Source organism: Xiphophorus hellerii, chromosome 9 (genome assembly GCF_003331165.1).
Source record: "Xiphophorus hellerii strain 12219 chromosome 9, Xiphophorus_hellerii-4.1, whole genome shotgun sequence".
NCBI classification, from domain to species: Eukaryota; Metazoa; Chordata; class Actinopteri; order Cyprinodontiformes; family Poeciliidae; genus Xiphophorus; species Xiphophorus hellerii.
Genome location: NC_045680.1, coordinates 9896766 through 9922027, shown reverse-complemented (window position 1 = coordinate 9922027; position 25262 = coordinate 9896766). Strand labels below are relative to the sequence as shown.

At 36.1% G+C, this 25262-nt stretch overlaps 1 protein-coding gene across 5 annotated transcripts in view; it reads left to right on the top strand.

Moving 5' to 3' along the window:
- The window catches only part of camsap2a (calmodulin regulated spectrin-associated protein family, member 2a), a 42920-nt gene that overhangs the window by 7808 nt on the left and 9850 nt on the right, over nucleotides 1-25262 (top strand). For 3 of the 5 annotated variants that reach the window (XM_032571390.1, XM_032571389.1, XM_032571391.1), the window contains 9 exons: nucleotides 8775-8936; nucleotides 10630-10713; nucleotides 17407-17439; nucleotides 18565-18706; nucleotides 19094-19233; nucleotides 24577-24673; nucleotides 24869-24965; nucleotides 25052-25083; nucleotides 25167-25236. In XM_032571390.1, the coding sequence (XP_032427281.1) occupies nucleotides 8775-8936; nucleotides 10630-10713; nucleotides 17407-17439; nucleotides 18565-18706; nucleotides 19094-19233; nucleotides 24577-24673; nucleotides 24869-24965; nucleotides 25052-25083; nucleotides 25167-25236 (857 nt within the window). The remainder of the gene's footprint in view (nucleotides 1-8774; nucleotides 8937-10629; nucleotides 10714-17406; nucleotides 17440-18564; nucleotides 18707-19093; nucleotides 19234-24576; nucleotides 24674-24868; nucleotides 24966-25051; nucleotides 25084-25166; nucleotides 25237-25262) is intronic. The other 2 variants (XM_032571392.1, XM_032571393.1) reach the window with 1 other exon arrangement.

Below are 25262 nucleotides of genomic sequence, written 5' to 3'. Positions count from 1 at the left end.
TCCAGCCTATGATTCTTTAATGTTCATAAATCAGACTGGCAGGCTGTGATTGGAGAGCATTAATCAGAGACAAGAGGGTCACTGTAACTAAAGACATGCAGAGATTAACAGCTCAGGTGGGAGAATCTGTTGACAGGATTGTTATTGTACTCGACAAATCTGGTTTATGCAAAAAAAAGGCATAAACCTTTTTTTTAGGTCAATTGGTGTTGCAGCCACCAATTGGCTGCAACAATTGGTGGCAGCCAATTGTTTCATTGGCTGCCACCAATGAAACAATGGTGGCAGCCTCATAATGTGGGGTTGCTTGTCCTCACCCTACAGGTGAGCTGTACTTACCTTTTTTCTGGACCCAATATTAGTTTTTCAGTAACAAGAAGCTGCTCCAGATAAGGACAGAAGATTAACATAGGGTAGAAAAGACATACAGCCAGAGCTACACTAGTACTATTTAGATGAAAACACAGTATGTTGGTATGACCCAGTTAAAGTCCATTTTAAATCACATATGTGGCAAAACTTGACAAATGTTGTTTACAAATTCCATTCATCCAGTCTGAGCTATTTTGAAAAGAAAAATGGACAAAAATTTCACTCTAGATGTGAGTACCAGCAGTCAAACTTGAAAGACTGTAATTTTTTGAAAACGGTGGTTCTGCAAAGTATGATTTAACTTGACAGAATGTAAAACATTCAAGTATTTTATATGTACTTGTTCAAGACCGTGTATGTACTTTAGCCTTAATTACACTTTAATGACAAAGAAATTTGATCAAATAATCCAGAAACTTGCAATCAAAAAATTAAATGTAGGATTGATTTCTAACATACTATGCTTTATATAATAAAAAAGTAGGTTTTGCCCAGCTTAATTTTAGTCTATTGATAAATGTGGTTGTGTTCAATTGGCACAAATTACTGTTGAGGATACCAACAGCAACAGTAGTTTTCAGGAAGACTTGTAGATAAAATTTTGTTTTCAATTTATGATGTAACAGATGTGAATCTTACACAGAAGCGCTTTATTCATTTGTGTTTCTAAGCATGGCACATTTAAAACAGAGTCATCTGAGTAAGTAATTAGCTCACCATATGTGGACCCAATATTGGTTTTTCAGCTATGCAGTGATATACTGTCTGCTGTTTAGCTTGGATGAATTTGGAGAGTTAATTTCCTCCTATTATTTTACCTCCTTTTTCTCTGCCTCCATCACAACCCCTATTGGGCTGGCGCTTTCGTTTCCATGGTTACACTCCCGTAGGTTGAGGGCTGCTTTTGTGTGTGGTGGTGGATGCAAGAGTGGGGGTGCTTGTGCCTGCATATGTTGTATTCAGCACGATGAGCTTGTATGTTCTGCGTGCATTTGAACATGTCTGGGGTGTGTGGGTTGGTGTGTGTGTGTGGGTGTGTGTGTGTGTGTGTAGCAAGGACTGTAGTGGTGTTGAAAGGCTGTGAGAGGGAGAATGCTGAAATGCTGGCTTCATCCAAGCAGGCAGATGGCATTTCTAAGACTCTGTATCTCACACTATGATACCCCTCCTTACACACACATTTATATGCAGAACTAAGGAAAGCTCTTGTGGGGACCAAGCTGAGCATCGACTTTACACAACTGTGTTACATTAGCAGTGCCTGTAGTGACTTATGCATAGCACTCTGAAACTTCCTTCTTATGTGATTGAAAAATAAATACAAGTGAATTCAGTTTACTTTGATTTTAATAATCTATTAGCAAACAGTGAGAAGCTAAACAGAAAGATCTAACTGCTGACCAGTCAAGTTATTTCTTTCTGCTTCTGGCTTAATCATAGTAAATACATTTGGAAAATGTCATAAATGACTCCCAGGCTGTGAGTAAAATATGGCTGGATCATCAACACTGAGGATATCTTTTGGCAAGAGAGCTGAATCTCTGTGTACATGAGAGCATAAAACAAACACTCCCAATATCTTATATCCAGATTGTTTCGATCTTCTCTTTAATTGCTTGCATTATTTTGTTCGGATAAAAAATTTAAAATGCTTAAACCGTATGTCCCTTTATAGTTTTTAAAGGCATACTTTCTCTTCTGCTCTGTTTTTCTTGTGCATCTTTTTTTTTTTTGGCATTTCCAGCATACCATATGAGAAGGCTGGTTGCCTAGACTTGCCAGGGCAGCTTTGCTCTACAGAAAGGATATCTGGAGATGGTGTTATGAATGTGTGATTGATCTATCACGCCAGGATTGCACCTTGAATCAAAGTAGACAAGTCACACTGATGAAACAGGAAACTGTTTTTGTATGACCTTCATGATTTTGGAATATTTGTAAAAGTGTGTGAATGTGTGTGTAATGTACTCTTGTACATTATTGTATCCAAAGCTTTATAGTGATCACAAATATGTTACTATTTCTCCCCTAATAAAGCAGGAATAATTAGCCCTAGGTTGTTTTAATTATTCATTTATTTAAAAGAGTCATACCGGTGAAATACCCAACTGTATTTTAAAATCTCTTGATTTTCAGTAGTAATAATAGTAGTACAAGCATTTCTTGCACACAGTTAATTACTGGTTGTAACAAGTCTCTGTTTAAACTTCTGATTTTGAACCGTTTCACTAAAATGTTTCACCTTCTGATTACTTTAGCCATACTTTAAGCCTATTAAGCGTTCTTAAATCTCCTTAGAGTTTAAAGAAGGGATTTTATGACTAATATCTCACCCTTTGCTGTTATTGCAAGCTGCGGATTACAGGGATGTAATGCAGCAGTAATGAATATTTATTTAAAATATTACCTGTGCCTGATTTGGTAGCTTTCTTTGTTCTATGCTAACAAACACTAAATGAGCATTTGAGATAGAAGATGTGTAGCTGATATATGATGTGATTTTTAAATAGCATATCTATATCATGGTAACATTTAGGAAATATTTTCCAGATGATCTGTTGATATGTTCTTTGCTCAGACCCACTTCACTTCAATTCACAGTATAAAGCAAACAACATATAATTGTGCTTGTCTTTATTTAACTTTTGCTTTACTGATGCTTTTCTGGCCATCATGCCTCTGTGTTATTGCCACATATTTCACCTCACCACTAATATGTTCCTTAAAAATCTGTATGTCAGATTCCTGTGGCTCCATCATCAGCTTTGACGTTACTCTCAAAAACACTGAAGAGACCATAAAGATGCTTTCTGATCTTTATTGTTGTGAGGTTGTCTTAGTCCTGAGTTAGATGTATTTTAAAAAAGCTAATGAAATCAAGATTACATTTTCCCTCTTCCTGACAGTATAGTGGTGATCATGCCGCAGAAAATACTGTTGCCCTCCATTACTGATTCATGCTGAACAAAGGCAGCTCCTAGAGAAAGCTCCTAGAGAGGGATTTTTAAATAGCATGCTATACTGCACTTTGAAGTTTAATTTGAACTATTCTATTAGGTTCCACAGCTACTTTGATTAAAATGAGGTTTATTACACAAGCACTGTGTTCTTTCTATCTGGATACAATATTTTTTCAAACCAGAGGCCTCTTTCAGCACATAAGTGAGGGTCAGCCCTGACTAGGAAACCTGATCTAAGGTTAGCTGTGAGGTTTTCACCTAATTGCTAGGCTCTTTTTGGCGCATATACAGGGAGAAGGTATGCTGCTCCAAACATTTGATGCCAGACCTCACAATTGGCATTTTGGAGGTGTTAAAATCTGCTTGTGTGAAACTGTGTGTGAGAGCACTTTTAATCAGGTTCTCATTTTGGTAGACTACTAAAGACAACCTACCATCTATTCATCTGAAAGTTAAAACCAATGTGAAATGATCTGAGTAAGGAAAACTAAATTTTTGATTAAGTTTGCTAATATGAAAAGACCTTTATGCTTGAGTATTTTACTCCTTCAGCAAGAGAAAAATGCAGTTAAACATGCCTACTTGTTGACTGAGCTTGTTCATGCTACCTTGGTTAATCTGGACTTGGATTTTTGATGAAAAATCTTCTCCAGGGGAAAGCTCATAAATTTGGTACACATTTATAGTATCCTTTCACCTTTCTAATTAGATGCCACTTTATGCATTTTTAAACTTTTTTTGTACATATTTTAAGTCTTCATCCATTTTCTCCCTACCTGCCAGTGCATAAATAAAAAGGCAAAGTGCATGTAAAAGGTTAAAAAAATTTTCCACAGTATAGCATTTTCTATTTTGAGAACATTTTCTGACCTCTGAGGAGACCGAAGAGAGATACAGCTAAGTGGTTTTCCATGTCCAGCAGAGTACTTACCTGAAATTAGACAGCTTCGGTTTCTCTGCTTTAGCCTAGAACTTTCACAGGAGAACCATACGACTAAAAACAGAGCATATTTCAGTATTATTTTGTGCTCAAACTAATTTTAAACCACAGATATATTTTGTGATGGCTTTGTATTGTGTGAGTTCAAAACACTTTGTTTAGTGGAGTTTCTTTTCTAAAAATAGTCATTAAAGCCTTGACATGTGGGATTTTCCTGTGTGACTGAGTATTTGTAGTACTAACCTCCAGCTGCATATTTTCTGAAGAAATAAAGTCAGTGTGGAGATTCTAATGGTTTCCTAAAGATCTTTTTCTATGCTTTGCCTCAGTAGCTGGGAAGATGAATGCATTGCATATTCTCATTATCATCAAAGCATACTAGAGGTTCAAAGTACTGACTATGGAGATTTTTGTTGGATTTACAATGGACACATGATTGTGCAGAAAAATACATATATAGACACTAGACACTCTGTAGCAGGTCTCTGTGGTTCACATTTGCAATTCTTTTATGCGATGCTAAGTCAACCTTCTACTAAGGATTAGCCATCTTTTTTTTAATGCTGTATTAAAGATGAGCGGTATTTACCTTTTTCCTCAGAGAGAGTGCTGTGTGGCAGTACAGTGTAAACAGGATATCGACCGTGAAGCTGCATCTCCTTACCTCCTGGGGAATCGGCTTAAGATTTATGGATTCAATTGGCTGAAAAAGCAACAATATGTGTGGTTTATTCTGTAAAGTATGTTGGTGTATTAGTGGCTGCATGGTTTAAAAGGGATTTTATTATGATTATAGTGGTTAAATACCTCACTATATATTTTTATAGTTATCAGGCAGAATATTTGATCTTGTCAAAACTAAATCAAACAGCAGCAATCTTTTTGGAATCTTAATAGTTCCCCAGTCAGGGCATCTGATCTAAGTGAGCTAGAGTGATCTATTGAAATTTAACAGAGCAGCTGCAACTATGTGTAGTTGGAGGAGTTTGATGCTAATCGTTTCTGATAGAAAGCATATGTGCACTGCAAACCTAAAGGTTATAAACCATCATGATATAACAGGGAAAAAAAATCTCTGCTACAAATGTCAGGGTGGATTTTTTACAACAGCAATAAAGGTTTGGTCTTCCTTCTTTTCCCCTTTATCCTCCCTACATCCATTCAGTTGCTACTGTCTTTACATATCCTACTATATTTAATCAGAAGTGGATTCATACTCCTTTGTCATTTGGTAAACAGTTCTGTATCTGGCACTGTAAATAACCTGAAATATGTTTTTTGTGGCATAAGCATGCCAAAGCTTTTGTGTACTGCTTGCAAAGACCAATTAGAGAGGCCTTTTCTAAATTTAGATAAATAGCATTAGACACTTGTATTTGTTTTGTAACAGCAGATGCTTTGTTACAGGATTAGGTCATAACTTGGCTAGTTGGCAGCTCCGCTGCAGACTAAAAGCAGAGATTGTTGCTTTTCTGTAAACAATAAAGTGAACAAATAAGCTTCTCAAAGAGAAAACTATTACTCCACTTACATGAATATCAATCAATCTCAAAACAGCCTTATAATCCATGAACCAGTAAGATATTTTCAAAGTATAATATTGATTATAGTGTTACTCTGCTAAAGTTGTATTTTTATGAGCAAGAGATTGCACCTATTTTTCAGTGCCGTGTGACTAACCAGAGTCAAGATTTCAAATTTTGAGAATTTTTTTTTCACTTTTTCTTACCATTTTACATGTTTAAACTGTGAACAGTGAATATAAGCAAAACAAAACTAGTAATTTTTTAATTACTGAGGCATCAGACAATATTTACTATCACTATATCAACATCTATAGTGTGAGTGGTGTGAGGAGCTACTAAGTCTGAAGTAGTGCTTGTACTGTAACACATCTTCCCTCACATTACCCTGACATCATTCAAAATAATTAGAGACAGTGGGTCTGTGGTTTAGTTAACAAGATTAACTCCTCTGTTGTCATTTATGTTATCAGACCAGATTACATCCAAATCAATATTCTGATATTACTCAGCAGATGTGCTCCCTTTGAAGGCTTTCACTGATTTCTTGGCTTTTCTAAAATTACTGCTGCTTTACGTCAAGCGTCTTGTTGCGCAAGTGTAGAAAAAATGTAGTTTTAAAAACTAGTGATAGTATTTATGTGCCTGTCTGAGTATGCGTGTCTTTAGGATTATGTTTAACACTGTTTGGACAAGCTTAATGAGGGCCAGTAGGACCCAGTTTGGCAGTGTATTATTAAATGTGGTTGTTTTGGTGCTCTGATGCCAAATTACAGAGAGAGGAAATGAAACATTGCACTGAGATTTCACACAGTTAATTCAGTCGGAGCTGCAAATTCTCCATCATTATTGGATCGCTAGATTTTTTCATTCTTTATTTTTAGGGAGAATCTTATGAATATATCTGTATTTTCCAGAATATTTGATCACATTTCAAAGATAATGTATTAATTGTTTCAGGTTGCTAAGACTGTTCATAGAAATTAGTGGCAGAGCAAGTTGTGCATTTAAATGGTAAGTTTACAGCTAAATAACAAGGAATGCTGAGTGAAGATGCTAGTATACTGCAATAATTTAAATATTCGACTGATTCATTTCTTTATTTTTTTTCACTCAGGAAGGACTTTTGATTATTGCTGGTCAATAATTTCTACAGAGATAATGCTTGAATAATTACAGGTTTTCATAGTTATTACTATATGCCAAAACAATTTATCCAATTTTATTTCAATATGTTAAAGTGTGCTGAACAACTTAGACTACATGACCAAGACTGTGACTATTGCTATGATTCTGGACGCTTTGATTTACAGAGCATATGTATTTAGAGCATTGTTTTTTTTTGCCATTTACTGGATTGAAAATGTGACTTGTGTGTTCAATAAACATTGTGTATTCATGATTTTATGGAAACAGAGAGACTTCTTAAAATCTCAGATATTTTTAGGGGTTTTGTAAAATCATTGAACAAGTCTAGTTTTCTTTAAATGTAAGGTAGGTAGATACCATCCATATTTTACGTAATTAGTGATTAGCTGTTAAAAACATTATGCAACAAAAACCTGATAGATGCAGCAATATACTTTTGACACTTTTTAAATAAAAACCTGGGCTTTTGCAATAACAAGTGGAGCAACCACATATAATAAATGACACTTATGTTTCATGAACTCTGCTGCCCGAAATATGCTTTAATTGGATTCTCAAAGGCTAACGGTCGCTGTGAGAAAACTGGGTCTCGTAACAGGGGATGAAAGGGATGGAGACACTCGTTTCCAGGGCAACGGAAACAATGGGTTTAAGCTAAGGATCGTCAGATGTTCATTACAGAAAAGAGATTGTCTTTTCTTTTTAATGGTGCTCAATTTTGTCAAAACTTTGCAATTCTCTGTGAATATGACGAGTCTCATCGCCAGATTATGTTGTAGTCATTTTTTTACTGAGGTAAAAATCTGGTCACGGTTAAAATAGGACACTGATCAGTGTGTCAGGTGTACAAACTCGGTTAAGTTTTTTTAATCACTCATTCTCTGTTTCATTACTCACAGCTGGACTTTCTTATCTTAAGATCCTGTTTCTTGTAAAGTGAAGAGAATATTATGTTGATTGTTTGAGACTCATCTGTGTACGATTTACCTCAGATGTCAGATTTGCCAATGACATCACACCCAAGTTGGGAGTGTTCTAATTGCAAGTAAAAAAATGGGATTTTCTCATTCTTGGGGCGCTAACTACTGGAAAGAAATGCTGCTAATAATATACTAATCATTTTGAATTTCATATACATTAAAACCAGAGAAAAATGGGTAACACTTTTTTTGACGGGTTGTGAATAAGACTGTCATGACACTGTAATAACTTGATAAATTATGTAGCTTTATGTTATTAAAGCTAAAGTTTAATCAGTAATACCTTTATAACAAATTTATGTTAGATCATGATTTCTTGGTTAATGTCAAGTTGTCATAACAAAGACATTTTGAATAATGTCATCTTTGTATTAAAAGTGTCATGATTTACTGAATGACACTTTATGACAACAGTCATAAATATTCAAAAAGACTTACTCATGTTCATGACAGGCGTTAGCTCATGTTTATGACGGTGTCATAACAGTCTTATTCACAACCCGTTAAATAAAGTGTTACTGAAAAATGTCAAATAACAATTTCATAGCACTATGTGTTTTAATGTATCTGATTTATTAGGATACAAACAATCAAATGCACTAATAAAGAATAATGTCCATATTTACTCAATTATTTTTGCCCTTCAGCCATATTGGACACTATATGACAAATAGTGTCATATTTGTCTAGTGTCAAATGTGACACTAGACAAAAAGTCAGACTTTGGACAAATTAAGACACTCCACCATCGGATAAACTCCACCATTAATGTGGATAAACTGGACCAGCCCTTAACTGCACATGAACCGTTAGTTTTCACCTGCTAACTATTGTGCTGTTGTTCTCCTAGGGTGCCCACTTGGCCATGATTGACACTCTGATGATGGCGTACACAGTAGAGACGGTAAATGTGGAGAAGGTAATGGCTTGCACTCATCAGTATTCATCCTGCGACTCTGAGGAGGAAAGACCATATGATACAGAGGACGCTGTGACCACCTGGATTAACAAGGTTTGGTATTGTTTTTCTGTTGCAGTTAAAGGCTTTAATCCTTTAATTATATTAATTCCAATGTCTAGAATTGTATCTGCTTATGCATACAAAATGCAGGTTACTGTTTGTTTAACAGAAAAAAAAAACATTTCTCAATTAAAAACTAAAACTTGTGTTAGACTGACTGACGGAACTTAACATAAATACTGTATATTACCTTGGGAAAATATTCACATCCTTTAAAATCTTTCACATTTTGTCACATCAGTGTGTAACAACAAACTTCAGTGTATTGGAATTTTATGTGGTAGTTCAACACAAAATACATTATTGTGGATTTTTTTTCCTTTCTTTCTTCTTTCCAGTTTACTGCAAGTCTTTCTGTAAATTATCTGTAAACTGGGACTTGCATTGTTTTTATAGTAGTCTGTAGTCTGGTACCGCTAAATAAATTCCAGTTCAAACAATTGTTTTCAGAAGACATCAATTCAATAAACAGAGTCCAGTTGTGTATGATTAAAACTCAGTATAGACACAGCTTCTCTTTGAGGACCTTAAAAGTTTGCTGAAGGACATTATGAATAGTGTTAGTGGCTGAACATCTGTACTGACAAGCAAGTAGAACATTAATCACAGAAGTAGTTTGCAGTATCATACTAACTCTGGGGGAGTAAGTTTGTCACTCCATTTGTATAAACTTTGACGCCATGTATTATTTGCATTACTATTGGCAATAATGCACTACTTTATATTAGCCTATCACAAATGTCAAATAAACAACTTTGAAGATTGTGTTTGTAAAAGATTTAAGAGGTATGAATTCATTTGCAAGTCACTGTTGTTACAGCATAAACCTGTCTGTAAAATAACACAGCTTATTATCTATCTAGACTTGTAACACAGGACTGAGGAGCACACAGGGACTCATTTACATGATAAACAAAAGGGCAACATAAATTTGGAGCTTCTAACTGAACCAAACAGGATACTGTATGGGCTTATGTCAATCTAAACCAGTTATCTCTACAAATTACATTCACACTGTTGCTTGTGGAAATGGATAATTCAACAAACTGCTCATCTGGCATTTATAATAAAGTGGGTAAACAAAATCAGTTTCTTACTAAAAGCTCTCTCAGTGTCCCCTATGAATTTGCAAAAAGCCACTTAATAGCTTGAAAATAAAACATCCTTCTAGTAGTAAAGGAATAATTTCACACTATGCTATTACAACAAATATAACATGACTAGATTTGAACCTGCACTACTTCAAAAACAAATCAGCTGTTAATATATTTCTCCCATCCATATAAATTGCAACATGGTTGCTTTTGCAGGGCTGCATGCACAGATGGCTGCATGCACAGATGACAGAATCCAGTCGGACTCTGTTTACATTCTTCTAGCTGCAGCTCTGGAGGGCTTCCAGATCTGGGCTTCAAACACACTCAGATCAGACAAAGGGTTACAGGAGGTGTGGTCATGGTCTCCTGCTAGAAAGGCATATGGCTCCTTGTTGGAATACTCACTACTTCCACAACATGCAGTTTGTAGCACACTGAATTAAAACAAGTAAAATCAAATCCTTTGTGTTTTGCAATGTAAAACCATAATTGTTTAATTTATTTAATCACTTGGAGCTGTGTTTTACACTCTCAAAGATGTTGTTTCTTTCTTTGATAATAGAGTATTATTTTTCCTCCCCCATTAGATAAATGAGTATCTGAAAGATGTTGTTGCTCAGGAACAGAAGAAGAAGGAGACACAGAGTGCTGAGCAGACTGGGAGTCCTAGGGTGGGTGTTTTCTTTTGACTTTTCTCATCTAGCTGTAGCACTTCACACACTGCATATACTGTACACAGTGTGATGGACACATTCAATTGAGCTGAGTGAAATCCTTGGCTCAAAGTAATGGATTTACCACAGCATTTCTCTTTGACTGACACTTATTTTTCCCAGACCTCTGTGTTACTACAGTATTCCAGACAAGTTTCTTGACTGTGTGAAGCTGTTTAAACTTAGCCAGCATCAAGAAAATTCTTAGTCAGATATTTTTGTTTCACTGTTTGTTTAATGAATATTAAACCAAGAGATTAGATATTAAAGGCATTGATGTTTACCCACTCATCTTTTGAATCTTTGTCAGAGGGTCAGGACTCTCCAGTCTAATTAGATAAGCAGTTATTTAGTCTTGGTTGAACCTTCAGGATTCCCTGCAGTCCCAGATTGCTTATGTAACTTTCTCCAGAACCAGCGCTTATTTTTTATACTCTAAGACACATGTGTCAAACTCAAGGCCCGCGGGCCACATGTGGCCCGCTACGTCATTTTATGTGGCCCTCTCCCCCCTACCACCGTTTTACAGCCCCATTGATTGACTTAAAATAGGTTTTGAGCACGAATTGACTACAAACTACATATCCCATAATGCCTACCGATTCTTACCAACCAACATTACGGCTTCTCGCCACTAGAGTGCAGCAGAGTCACCTCAAGCTGATTATTAATTTTCCCAGCGAATAAAACTGAAACATCGACAAGCTAACAAGCTAAAGAGCGAAGTCCCGTGATGTTTCAATCAAGGACTTTTACCGTCTACTGCCCCCTGATTTGATGCCACAGCTTCGACTCCATGCAGCTCGTGTTTTGTCCACGTTTGGAAGCACCTATCTGTGCGAACAGATGTTTTCAATAATGAATTTAAACAAGACCAAGCACAGATCGCGCATTACTGACGAAAACCTACACGCCGTTTTGCGGATTGCCACAGAATAGAACTAAAACCAGACATCGACGAACTGACCAGGGGAAAACGGTGCCAGACATCCGGCCAGAAAACATTGGTAAGCACGAACAAACTAGATTTAAATAGAATGAATGTAAAACCAAAACTCAGTATACTGGAATATGCATATAGTTTATTGATTTTGCTTGTGTTTTGTTTATTTACAGAACACAACACAATGAGGATGTGTGTGAGTTGGTGACAGGGTGAAGAGGGATCAGCGTTGTGTTCAAGGACAGGCAACATCACCTCATTGTTTTGTTCTTATGTGAAATGCATGTTCGTTGTGTAATAAATAACGAAAAAGTTTTGTGAATGAAGTTGAGAGTTAATATCAAAACTTGTTTTTTATTATTTGTCTGCTTATCTTCAAAGCAGACAAAGATTAATTTTCCCAGCGAATAAAACTGAAACATCAACAAGCTAAAGAGCGAAGTTTAGCTGAGCACATAAAAAATACTGAGCATATTTTTAAACTGCTCAGTTTAAAAATACTGTAATTTTTAAACTGTTTAAAAATACTGTAATTTTTAAACTGAGCAGTAATTTTACATCCATGCAAACTCAAATGTAATATTTAAAACTTGAATACATAAAATCAGTTATTTAACAATATGAGGTGTTGTTTAATTTATTTTTAACATTGTATTTTCATACATTTATGCTAGGGTTGACCAAGTCTAGTTTTCCAGACCTATCACTCTGCAACTTTAGATGCGTTCTTTCTCTAACACACCTGGATCATTGACTCATTCATAGCCCTCTACAGAACTGAGTTGCTGCTAATGAGGGAAGTCAACTTTTTGTCTGGGGTATGTTTTAGCAGGGACACATCTAAAAGTTGCCGTCTGGAGGACTGCACTTGGGCATTCCTGATTTATACCGTCAATGTGGCCCATTGAGGGTGGCCAATATGCTGAAGTGGCCCTTGGTGAAATTGAGTTTGACACCCCTGCTCTAAGACATGGAGGTGATGCCTATGTGTTTTTTTTATGTATAACTGAAATAGTCTCTGTATTCTGCCTGTTTGCCAAAACAGTTTCTTACCCATTGAGTATTGCAATAACTCATTAATGCTCGACATATATCATAATGAGCATTTCATTCTTTAGATAAAAACATGCATTGACAGAAATGTGCACAAAAAGTTGTATTACATTTGATGTTCATACAGATTTCAATTGTATGCTGTTTTAAAAGCACTATTCTCTAATTTGCAAAAACAATTGAATAAGAAAATAAAGAATTTTTTAAAAAGTTAAGCAAATTTATATTCAGGTGACTGGTCAATTGAAACAGCTATAATTACAGCATTTTTTAAGATCCGCATTATTTGGATAACTGAAACTATGTGATGGAAATAGACAATTTAGGCATAGTCAAAAACAGTTTCTTTCATATTCACTTCTATCTTTATTCCAGTAAATACCACAACATATGATAAAATGTAAGTTAAAATTATGTTGTATGCAAGAACTCTGTTTTTTTATTGTTTCCATGACCGATGAGTGATGCAAACGTACTCCTCTGTAAAATTGGATCCAAGTTTCTCTTCAGAGTGCAGCTGTTTGTAAGCTTTTGACTCTTCCAGTAATACAGACAGCCGGTGTCTGATTTTATGGCACCTTTATCATTGCAATTTATTATCCAGTAGCAATAAAATTGGATCATAGTTTGCTACTGAAGCAGGAGTGGATGTACATAGTATTTTTATGGCTCCACTTTGTTTTAGCATCTGTGATGCGTTTATTACTCTGCAGCAGTGAGGAGGAGAGTTCCAAACAACATGTCAGAGAGAGGAAGAGGAGGTGAATGATGTCACTCATGGACTCACCTTCATGTTTATCCTTCATGCCTTGTCTGGCCGTCTCCCTTCCATGTCCTTGAATAGTCACTGCCAGCAGTTTTAAAGAAATAATTGACTTTTGAAATGCTGCGGTGGCTTCCTCTCTGTCACCTGGACCTTAAACATATTCAGGGACTGAGAAAAAATTATATTATATATTATTGACATATTGTTGTCATGTGTCCTACCTCCATTTCTTTTGCCCCCAAAGAAAAAAAAAAAAGTTTCTTTTTATTTCTTCCATTTCTCTCTCCCAAGTTATGCCATACAACACACTCTGACATAACACGATTGGTGTTGCTTCATCTTAAAGATGTTAAAAGCCCATCTCATGCTAAACTGGCAGCTCAGCTGCCTTGTTTTGACCTCCAGAGATGGAGAACTGCACTTCCTTTTCTCTGGGCTGCACAGTGTTTGACGATGATCTGACCAGTCAGTGTGCAGACACAGCAGTGCATGCCTCAGCTATCCTTCACAAACACACAGCAAGGCACACATGCTTTAACTGGTGAAGTGGAACCAGAAATGAAATCATATCCTCATTGAAACTTCTGGGGGGGGGTTTGTACCACTGAACCAAAAACTGAATGATAAACATGGTCACTTATTATTACCTATTTAGCCTAGTCTGATGCTGATTTTGGGGTGATAACAAATCCCCTTGTTTGGCCCAGGAGCTGTGGAGTTGACCTTCAACTGTCCTCATGAACCTCGAGGCTACTAGCCTTAGATGCCATGTGTGTGTTGGTGTTGTGTCCTTGTTGTGACTTCTATGTCTTTTGCTTATGGCAGACTTTGCTGTAGTTTAATAGACAAACTCGCTAAATGCTTCATTTGAACACATTCAGATGAACTAATGTATGTAATAGACAGATTTCAGGCTCTCTGGAGATTACATGATTTTTTCAGTTTAAAGTCTAATTGTTAAGTAAAGTTATTTGTACCATCCAACTAAAACTTTAGCAAAACATTAAATTACCCTCCTTGTAGTAATTACATAATAACTTATTATGTTAGGTAGGTAATTTACAGTATTATTGTAATGGGGATGTGGTAAAGTGCAAAGTTTTTAGCATATCTATTTAGACTAAACATGTTATAATAGTGTGCATGATATAATTTTGTCATGCACCAATTAATCAGGCAGTGATCAAAAGGTGGCAATTTCCAACTGATTAACTCCAAACAGTGATCAACAGATAATGTAGTGGAAAATATGTAATTCAAGTGCCCCAAAACTGAAATCTCCCACTTTTTTTCTTTTCTTTCTTTTTTTCTTTTCACTTTTAATCAAGCTTAGATAATGGTAAGGCTCATGTGCTTTGATGCATAATTGGGAACAATTTTGAAATCTTTTCATTATACTGAGTTCACAATTGTTGTACATATCAAGGACACTGCAGCAGACAAAATAATCCTTGATACCCAAAGAGAACTATAACTAAAAGTTTTATTTTAAATAATCAGTGGTTTGCTATTAATTTTCTTAGAGGAAAAGTTCATTGTCATTTTGAGAGGGAAAATAGAAATGACCATAGGATCGCAAGTTACTAAAAACCAGTTGCCTTCAAAAAAGTGCAATGTTACATTTGCTACCTCCAGCAGCTTTTTGTCCCCCTCCCTCCTACTGTCTGCTGTAGGTCTGCAGTTAGTATGAGTCACGCAAACAGACAGTGAGAGACACACACCCTTCTAGGGCAGTCGGGGCGACACTGACATTATTTTATCTCATCAGTTATTTGTAGGGGTGATGGTGGCAACATGACAAGTGTTTGGAAGGTTGATTTATTTTTTTCCTCTAAGGACCTTATATGCCCTCATGGGTTTGACTGGTGGATACACTGTGTGGCCATTTAAAGTTTGTGTGTAAAGAAATGAGTTTCTTTACACACAATGAGTGACTTTACTTCTCAGTGTAAAGTCTAACATCAGTTTAGAAGCTGACAGTCTTCCTCTTGTTGTCAAGCTGTGGCAGCAGGCTGTGGTATTTGGAGCCTGAATGTTCTGCAAAGTGCATGCTGACCTTTGAATAAAATTTATTAGAATTACCAAGCCATCCAATCATATTCTATCTGATAATAATGACACCTGAATAAATATTTTCAAATTTGCCTTTGCTGGTTTTCAGGTCAGCCTGAAAACCTGTGAGAGTTTGCTTACTTTGTATTGTTGAGGAGCACAGCTTAATTGACTCCTGGCTCTGGAGGGACTTGGTAGTTTGTCTCAGTCTACAGATGCACTTTTCCACAACAATGACTTTATGGCACGGTTGCAAAAAACTTTCAGGCTTTGAGTTGAAGGGAAAAAGAAGAATTAGATTTACTTCAAGTTGTTGGCACAGAAACCATCTGTTAAAAATATCAGTGGATGGTATTAGTGAATGTAATTACGATAGCAAAGAACTGTACAACACAGAGATAGAAAATATTTAAATAAACTTAAGGGAGTAAATACTTTCATGCTTGTAGGAACACTAAATTGTTATAAATTTTTTATGCTGATGGCAATAAAATGAGTCAAATATGAGTCAAACATAATCCTAATTCTTGTGTCCGAATTGTGAATAAACAAAGTATTTATAACTAGTGTTACTTATCAATTGACTGGAACTCATTTGCACAGATTGGGACTAAATCTTGTCTTTTCCTCATGTTTATAAGCTGATCAGTTCAATTTCTTGCCTACCTACATATATTGTATGATAAACTATTCTGACATCCTGACCAACAGATAAAACTGATTAACCACTAAAATGTTGACTAGATTAGAACAGATGTGGGTGAGAGCTGTGACACTAATCAAATCAGGAAAATCCAGGACAGCTTATGTCTCTCTCTTTTTTTTTTTGATACTTTTTGTGCCTTTTCTAGTTATATTGATGATTTCATTAGAGTGTCTGTATTTTCCCTACAAGTCACAGCTTTCCTTCTTTGAAGTTATGGAAATGGACGCCATTTTGATTGACATGAATTTTGGGTCTTTGGTGACTCGAGGGAGTGTGGGAATTAACTTTTAGGTGCAACAAGCCTCGTCTGGAAGCAGCTTACATCGTCAGAGGACAGCTGACAGATTTTGACATGAATGCAGTAGAAATGTTATTTGGATTTTCTCTTTCGTGAGACGGGTTTTTATTAACTTGACAGTGAACATTTGAACAGTCAAGATACACTCAGGTGTTTTAGTGTGAATCTATTGGAACTGGCATGGAAAAGTGACTGTCAAATTTAAAATACCGATTTCACGGCATTTTAATCATAGCCCTTAAAGGAAATTGTACTTTGATATTTGTTCCTCTAAATTATAATGCATTATCTCAGGTCAAAAAGACTTATGTAATTGCATGTGATTGCAAAAGATGAGAATGTAAATAACAGCGTCATGGCTAACAGGTTCCAAAATTGTCTTTAGATATTACAAAAGTGACAAAAATGGTTTTAGGAGAAGGAAACCGTCTGTTCTTTTCTTATTTTTCTTGAATACATCCCCATGAATTTTAATTTACAAAAAGTACACTTTGTCATGTTTATGTCATTTACTATAAAGTCAGGACCTAATCACAGTAAATGTTCTTACCACACATTTCTTACATCGGAACTTTAAGATGTGACAGTTGTTTTGCTGTGTCCACATGAAAGAAAAGATAAAAAGCGAAAGCAATTTAAGCATATTACAACTAAGCTATACAGTTTTTTAAGATGAGTGGGATGTCTTTCATACACACAAAAACAATTACCAACACTTCTTAATTTGGTGTCAGTCCTGTTATGTTACCTCTTATGTTACTAATTGCATTACTAACTAATCTCATTGAGAACATTTCTTTATGGTTCCCTTTCCTTCTGCTTCGCTGCTGCAGTCTCCAACCAAGTGGTACATGAAGCTTGTGCCTGTAAGTCCACTTATCACTGCTGCTTCTTTTGCATCTGTGTGTTCATAGTGATTTCTTTCATCCCTCCCACAGAGCCACACAATATTAGAAAAACATGCTATTGCAATGTTGATGTTGAACATTGTCACAATATTAGTTGCTACTAACCCAGATTTTCCTAATTAATCATTTTTTTCAAAGCTCAATACATGGTAAGAGCTTTTGGATCTCGCTCTTTGTACCACTAAACTCTATAACTGTGCTGGAAGGGATCAAAAATAATGAAAGGCAGAGAAATTGGTCAAATTTAATATTGCCAAGCAGGCCATTACAAATGAATATGAATACATTAATATTGCAGTAACAATTTGGATTGCATATATTGTGAAGCTCTACCTCACTTGTTTGTTGTGTACATAGAATTTCTATTTGTCTTGTCAACAGGTCATCATTTGTCATTTTATACACATCAGAGAGATGACAAAAATCTTCTGATTCTTATTAAACTTGCTTCAGTACCTACTGTACATAGGGATACGTTTAGTGAAACTCATGAAAAATTTTTTTTTTCGATTGTGGCTTTACCTATTTATTACATACAGTAAGTACTTCTTTATATTGTATAGGTTATACAACATTGAGGAATTGCTTAAGTTCTCCCATGATTAAACATTAGACAAGAAAAAATACTTTATAGGTTTTAGACAGCTAAGAAGAAATACTGCTATAGTTTGAAATCCATATTTTAGTTATTGTCATTTGAGTGCCAAGCCCCTTGTGTTTTTTATTTCACCTAGAGAAAATAAATTTAACCACTTTACAACATTTGAATATAAATCATTTAAAAACCTATTGTTTCTTGGCTTTGGCACATACCAGTCCATTTCCAAAGTCATCTAATTACCTTCCTTCATGAGTAAATCCTCTAAATTCACACTGTTCTCTAAACTATTTGCCACTTCTTGTACGCTCTAATGAAAGCCCAGCTGTTGTGAGGGTTGCTCCATTAATTGTGCCTAATTTTGCCTCCCATTAAGTGAATGAAAAACAGAAACAACAGGATAAGTCTAAATTACAAACTACTGCAAATCTAAGCAAGATGCTGTTCTGCAAAGCACTTGGGTTTAAAGCTGTTTATGTCAACAGGCTCGCTATCGGAAAGAGCAGGCCTCTACCCAGCTGGCTCCCTGGATCCCCCCAGTGGACAACCTACTTAAGGACAGCACAGACGGCTCGGCTCTGGGTGCACTGCTGCATTTCTACTGCCCTCAGCTGCTGCCCCTGGATAGTAAGGAGACGAGATGGAAACAGTTGCTGTTTTTAGATTCTGATGTCAGAAAAGAGACGGTATAGTGTAGGTTCACTGAGTGGATCAGTTGTCTTTCACAAACAGAAGATGCATTCAATTGAAGGACCAAGTAAACAAAGCTATCTACTTTGTAAACACATGGTAATTTACTAATTAGAGAGAATCATGGAGAAAAACATCAATCACTATTAAATAACAGTAAACCACTATCTTGACATTTAAGACTTTTACAAAAGTTTGAGGAAAAGTTAAAAAAGCTACCTTAGCTGTGTCTGGAAAAAAAGATTGTTAATCTTTCAGTGCAGTAAAAAGCTTTCTAGTCATCAAATTTTGTCTGACAGCTGATGGATCTGTCTGCCCTCACAGATGTCTGTTTGAAGGAGAATATGAGTCTGGCCGACCGTCTCTACAACCTGCAGCTCATTCAGGACTTCTGCAAAGACAACCTGAACAGCTGCTGCCATTTCAGCCTGGAGGACATGCTCTACGCCTCCTCAACCATCAAGGTACAGCCTAAATCAGCATGCATAATTTTTCTTCAACAAAAGACAAAAAGTTCAAAATTATCATGTTGAAATTATCATGAATGATTTCATAATGTTTAGGTTTGCAGTTCTAAACTTCTTGCTGCTTTTTTTTCATTTGGACAGTTAGCTTATTGTCCAAACGCTAACTGATTCTACTCACTGATACATTATTAGGAAAGTTTTTCTTTTACCTATTTTTGTGGACTTGTTGTTCGACACAGAGAAGAAACCCATATGGCATAGTTGTGTATAGGGAGAAAGGCTGGATAAAAGAAAAAAATAAGCTGGGTTGCACGCCAGTGGAGTGAGTCATGCTGTGGAAAAACCTCTTGTAAAAAACCCTCTGTTCAAACCACAAAACTGGAGAACTCCATACAGGCTGCACTGCTGCTGTGTGCACTTATTTAGCTTTTTCCTTCTATACTATTTGCTTTTACATTGTTTTTCTTACCCTATTTTAGGTCCCACTTCTTTGTGAGACATTCCTTGTGTCTTTCATTTTGTGTTGTTTTCAGACTTCTTGTTTTCTTTACTTCTGCCACTTGTACTTTTTGGTTTGCATTTGTCTCACTAAAATATACTTATTTTTTTCTTTTCCCTTGTTAATGCTTCAGCTTACAGACTTGTCTGTAATTTATTCATAAAGTTAGCATCTTTATGTAGATTTGTGTAAACTTCTTGCTACATGATGATGCTGGAGTGCATCTGTCCTAGAAACAACTCCTGTTTTTCATTTTTTGCTAAGCTCACTTGCTGCCCTACTTTTCTTCCTCCAGCAATAATAACATACATATAGCCAATAAGACAAGCTAAAATAGTTGGCAGATATGTCAACCATGTCAGACTGATGTACTTTTTAAAATAGAAAAGCGTTTGTTGTTCTCTGTTTTACATTTTATTTTAAATACTTTTCCAAATCTTTGCCAGATTTAAAAGGGCATGAACAGCAAATAAGCATTTTATCCTTTTCATCAAATAGCCATCATGGCTTCTGAAACACATGAATACCACAACATCAGAAGACAAATCACAGTACAGACAACCTAATTGTTCCTTTAGTAACACCCTTCTGTTGGTTGGAGGGTTTATTGCAACTTTCCTTTTGTGCTTCATGTTTTTGTTCTTGTGGTGTCTATCAGTCTCTTCCCCCAAATGCTGCATAAACAGTAAGCTGGTGTGTGATTTGATGGATGAGTCTGGCTTTGGCTTGTTGCCATCTAAACGTGTCTTTGGATTCAGACAAAGACACATTTATTCTGTCTCTGCTCTGAGCAGAGATAGAATAAAATGTATTTTAAGGTAATACTATCAATATAAATATATGGGTTGGAATAGTTGTATTTCTCATTACTTTGATTTAAAAAAGCAAAACATTTAGTATTTTATTACAATACATTTATGCTTCCTCCAAAAAATTCCTCCTGACCATGGTGAAATAAGAAAATTAACTTTTTGACCAACATGCAAAACTGTTTGTGTCTGGAAATAATCATTGCATCGTGAAAACATTGTGCCTCTGAAAATTAACCTTATACATACAACCAGGCCTACAATGGAAGTATTTAGATTGTAGCTTATTCATGTCCTAGAATGTTAAAGTCAATGTGTAAAACTAAATCTGATTGCGAATGATGTTCTTCCTCAAAAAGCTCAAGGATTTTGACCACTGTGCTTAGAATTTGTGTTTCAAAACAGGGGCTTTGAGTGTTTGAACTGAGACAACACAAGTGAACGATTGTTGTGGCGGTTCAAAGGTTAAAATTAATGTTATAACATAAGTGTATAATTATAATGTATCACATTAAAAGTGTTGCCCCAAAAACCTGCATGTTACTGACAACAGAGCTTAAATGAAGAAAAAAGAAGAGTGATTGTGTACTGAGTCCAGCCAGCAGCATTATTTTGCTGACACTGATTTTTGCAGACATAAAGTTGTCCCAGCAGAGCACAGTTACTGTCTGAAAGAAGCAGTAAAAGGCAGAACTGCAAAGCGAACAAGTCAAATTCGGTAACCTTGACCTGGATTTCCAGGCACACACACCGTCAGTGGCTGTGTGCTGCAGCCCGTCACACTAATGGAGACCTTATTATAAAGACTGAGCTGAGACATTAAGGGGAGGCGAAGTGAGGGGGCTGTTGATACAGAAGAAATTGGAAACAGAACAGAGGTAGTAGTAGTGTGAAGCAATTAGAAAGGTGAGGGAAGGGTCTGAACAGTAATATTGAAGAGAATCACCAGGGTTCAGCTAACTGCCAGCGCACATACTCACGCTAACTTGTTTATTTATTCTTAAGATGGTGTTGCTCTTAAATTAACCTCAATCTATCAGCACTTGTGGGTTGTACAGTTTTGCAAACATCTTTACTCATTCAGCATAATCAAATTAAAATTGAAGGCTGACAGTTTAAACATTCAACACTTTCATCAGTATCCTCATGAACAAATCAGTCTGCTCATGTAAAATCACATGTCTATTGCAAATTACTGTAAATGTAAGATACTTAAAAGACAGTGGACAAGGGATGAGTGCTTAAACAATATGTTTCTTTAAATATGACAATTCCACTTGAGTTCCACCATGCTTTTATAAAACACAGTGTGTTAGCCTTTAAAACCCAACCCCCTAAAAACCATTTATTACATACACAACTTAGCCATTACCCTTAGGTAATGGGCTTGGCTTAGTAAATCATGTCAGCCCTACTCCCCTTTGGACACTCTGCATTTAATTAATTCACAACACATCTAAATTACCATCTGTGGTTGAAAGAATGGATATTTTGTTCACCATGTCTGGTTTTTAACTATCTTTAAACCACTGGACGTCAAGCTTTGCATAAATCTCAGTTAGTTGGTTCTCCATTAGAGGAGGATATTTCAAGGAAAAATGGCTTGACATCTCGATTTTCTGTAAAATGTAAAACTACTGCATCTGACTGATACTAAGTTCAGATCCCCAAGTAGGTTAATGTGGTGCAGTAAAGGGTGTAAAGATAATTAGAATAAATCTAGTAATTTTATTAATGTAGGTAAATTGAAAAAAACAACAACCACTGTTTCCTTTAAGTGTTTCACTGTAAATAGTGAGTGAGGTCAATAATATACACAGGTTCCCTGCATGTAATGTCTTAAAATCAACAATAATATTTTTCATTTCTTTCTAAGTTTAACAGGCAACCAGTTTAATGATACTAACAAGCGACAGACCATTTTATCTGTTCAAGTCACTGCTGCCACACCAGCTTTTCTTTCTACTCTGTCTGAAATTGAAAGATCTGTTTTCCCCTCTGGAACTGACAGTAGCTCAATAAACTTGGCAGGAAATGAAAGAGTGGGATTTTCCACATTTGTGTGATTGTCTCTGTCTGCTTGCTAGACCCATATCCTTTAATCAACCTTCCGTCTCACCTCTTGTTGGGATTAAATCCCCAGGAATTGTCAGTGCATGTCCTTGTCTCCTACAGAACTCAATGATATCACTCACAGGGTGTGTCTGAGTGACCTGCCATTGACTTTTTTATTGGCTTTAAGCAATACACACCACAAGTGCCTTTGGGTGTCTCATTATTATATTGTGTGTGGGACATCTCAATCCCTGCAGAGTGGATTAGCCACCACCCCCACCCAACCTACTTCTTCCAACTAGAAATCTCATTAATCATCAGTCAGGTTAAAAGCTGCACACTTAAACCTCCAAACAGCAAAATCTGGCAGTTCTGCAAACCAGGCAACGTCAGAAGTAGTAGAGCCAAACAATGGGAAGATAGGTGGGGCAGTGGGTGATCTACGTATGTGAGTGCATGCTTGCTTAGGGGTGGTATTATACTACAGCACTCACACCTGGCGTGTCAGTAGTAGACAGAGGAACAGATGGAAAGGAAAAACAAGGCCTGGGTGGTTCAGATATAAGGAGATCTCATCATCATTTGTGCATATTTTTCTGCTTTTCTATTCTTCAAAACCTTAAAGGATGTTACCCAAAGGTAAATAGCATGGTTTGATTAGCAGTTTTAAAAAATATATGTTGAGTAAGAAAAAACTTAGTTGAAAGAAGTTTTATTTGTGCATGTTGATAACATTAATTTACTTACTGAAAGCACCTAGAAAAGACTGGTTTTGCAGTTCTGCACACTAGCATATGGACTCCAACATGAAGAAAAACTGTAAAATGCTGCAGTAACAGCCACAATAGACAAGTGTCAGTAGTGTTAATTGCCTCTGCACCTCCTGGTGGGCTCTTGGGCTGCAGTTTAGAGGCTTGTGAAGTGAATGTTTGATTTGTGTGTGTGTGTGGTAGCTTTTTGCTTAGCAGAGCAAAATATTGCTGATGAAGTGAAAAGGATGTCGTTGGCGCTGATCCATGCACCACTGCCTTTGTCTGGGGACCGCGGATTGAGGGGTGGTTAGAGGGTGTGTTCCCTCAAGGTCACTCTCGCTTCAGAGCTCCCATACTGCATATTTATGGGAGCTGCATGAACACATGATTTAGAATACTTCAATAATTTAGCCTAAAAATACATTTAAGCAAAACAAGATGCTTAAAATACATGTAAGCAAAACAAGATGCTTAAAATGCATGTAAGCAAAACAAGATGCTAATGTATTTTCTTTAAGAAATTTTACAATTTTGCTATGTGTTAGAATTATTACAAAATTAATGTCAGTTTTCTAGAATTACTCTTTTGGTATATCCAGATTTGCAGTACATATTATGTACTGAAATGGTGGTTCTTTTTTCAGAGCAGTGCAATCTAGCAGTTTGACCTCCTACTGTATGTTGACCTGATTTAGACTTGGACATACCATGGCACAGCAGTGTCACAAAGTATCAACATTTACCTAGTGTGAATTAGGTTAACTGGTTGGTTGCACAACTGTGACTGAAATTATAAAATATACTTCTCATGAAAACAAGAATTTAGCCTTTTTGGCTTCTTGTAGTTTCTGACATTTCTCAAATCCTGGCTCCAGTACATTTTTTTTCAGTATAGTTGGTAATAATTATTTTTATCAGTCCTCAGAAAATGTGTTAATCTGCTGAAAGGAATGCTTAAAAATAACTGGAAATTAAGCTGTAAATTGTTTGCAGACATTGTGTGGAAAGGGACAAACTTGATGAAAATTTAATCACTGCAGATCTTCTTGGAGTCCACAGTGACACATGGTGGGGAAATATATTCAATGCAGTTGTAATTTACTAGAAGTTGATCTAAAGCAACTTCTAATATAAGTACGTATATTTATCTTTGAAGAATCTTCAGATCAAATATGTTTAACATGACTTAGTCCCATGATTTTAACATTTGTTTTTTTCCCCTCAGAACAACTATCTGGTGTTCATGGCCGAACTGTTTTGGTGGTTTGAGGTGGTTAAGCCGTCTTTTGTAAAGCCAAGAGTGCTTGACAATGAAGGGAAAGGCAAGTAATAAATTCAAGCATTATAGTTCAAGTTATGTCATGCAAGTTACAATAGTGTCTTGTTTGTTTGAAAATGTAGTATAAAAAGTTAAATACAACATACCTGTAGGTTTCCTAAACTGGAAATGGTAAGACAATAGTACAGTAATGATCTACATTGTGAAAACAAATTTTCTCTCTGTTTCACCCTTCCAGAACCATCATCCATATTGAAAAGTATGCCTTTCATTCCAATCTCCAAAGCTACCAAGAGAAGTTTCATGGAAAGACCTCCAAGTCCTGAAAGACCCAGGTAGAGTATTGTAAGAATTTTGTGTAAAGTTATGTTGATTCATGAGATTTAAAAATGAAAATGTATCTTTTTCTGTAAATTTATAGTTTACCCTTTCGACCCCAGCTTCGTAACACAGGTAATTATAATTTTCACAGCAAGAAGATTAGCCATTTAATTCTATTGTTTTTACCTGTTTTCTGTCTGATTTTTGTTATCCAGGAGAGATCAAGAGGTCTAGCTCCATGTCTTTTGTTGATGGGAATCTAGGCACATGGCCCAAAGAGAAAAGGTTGGTAATTACATCTACTCATCAAG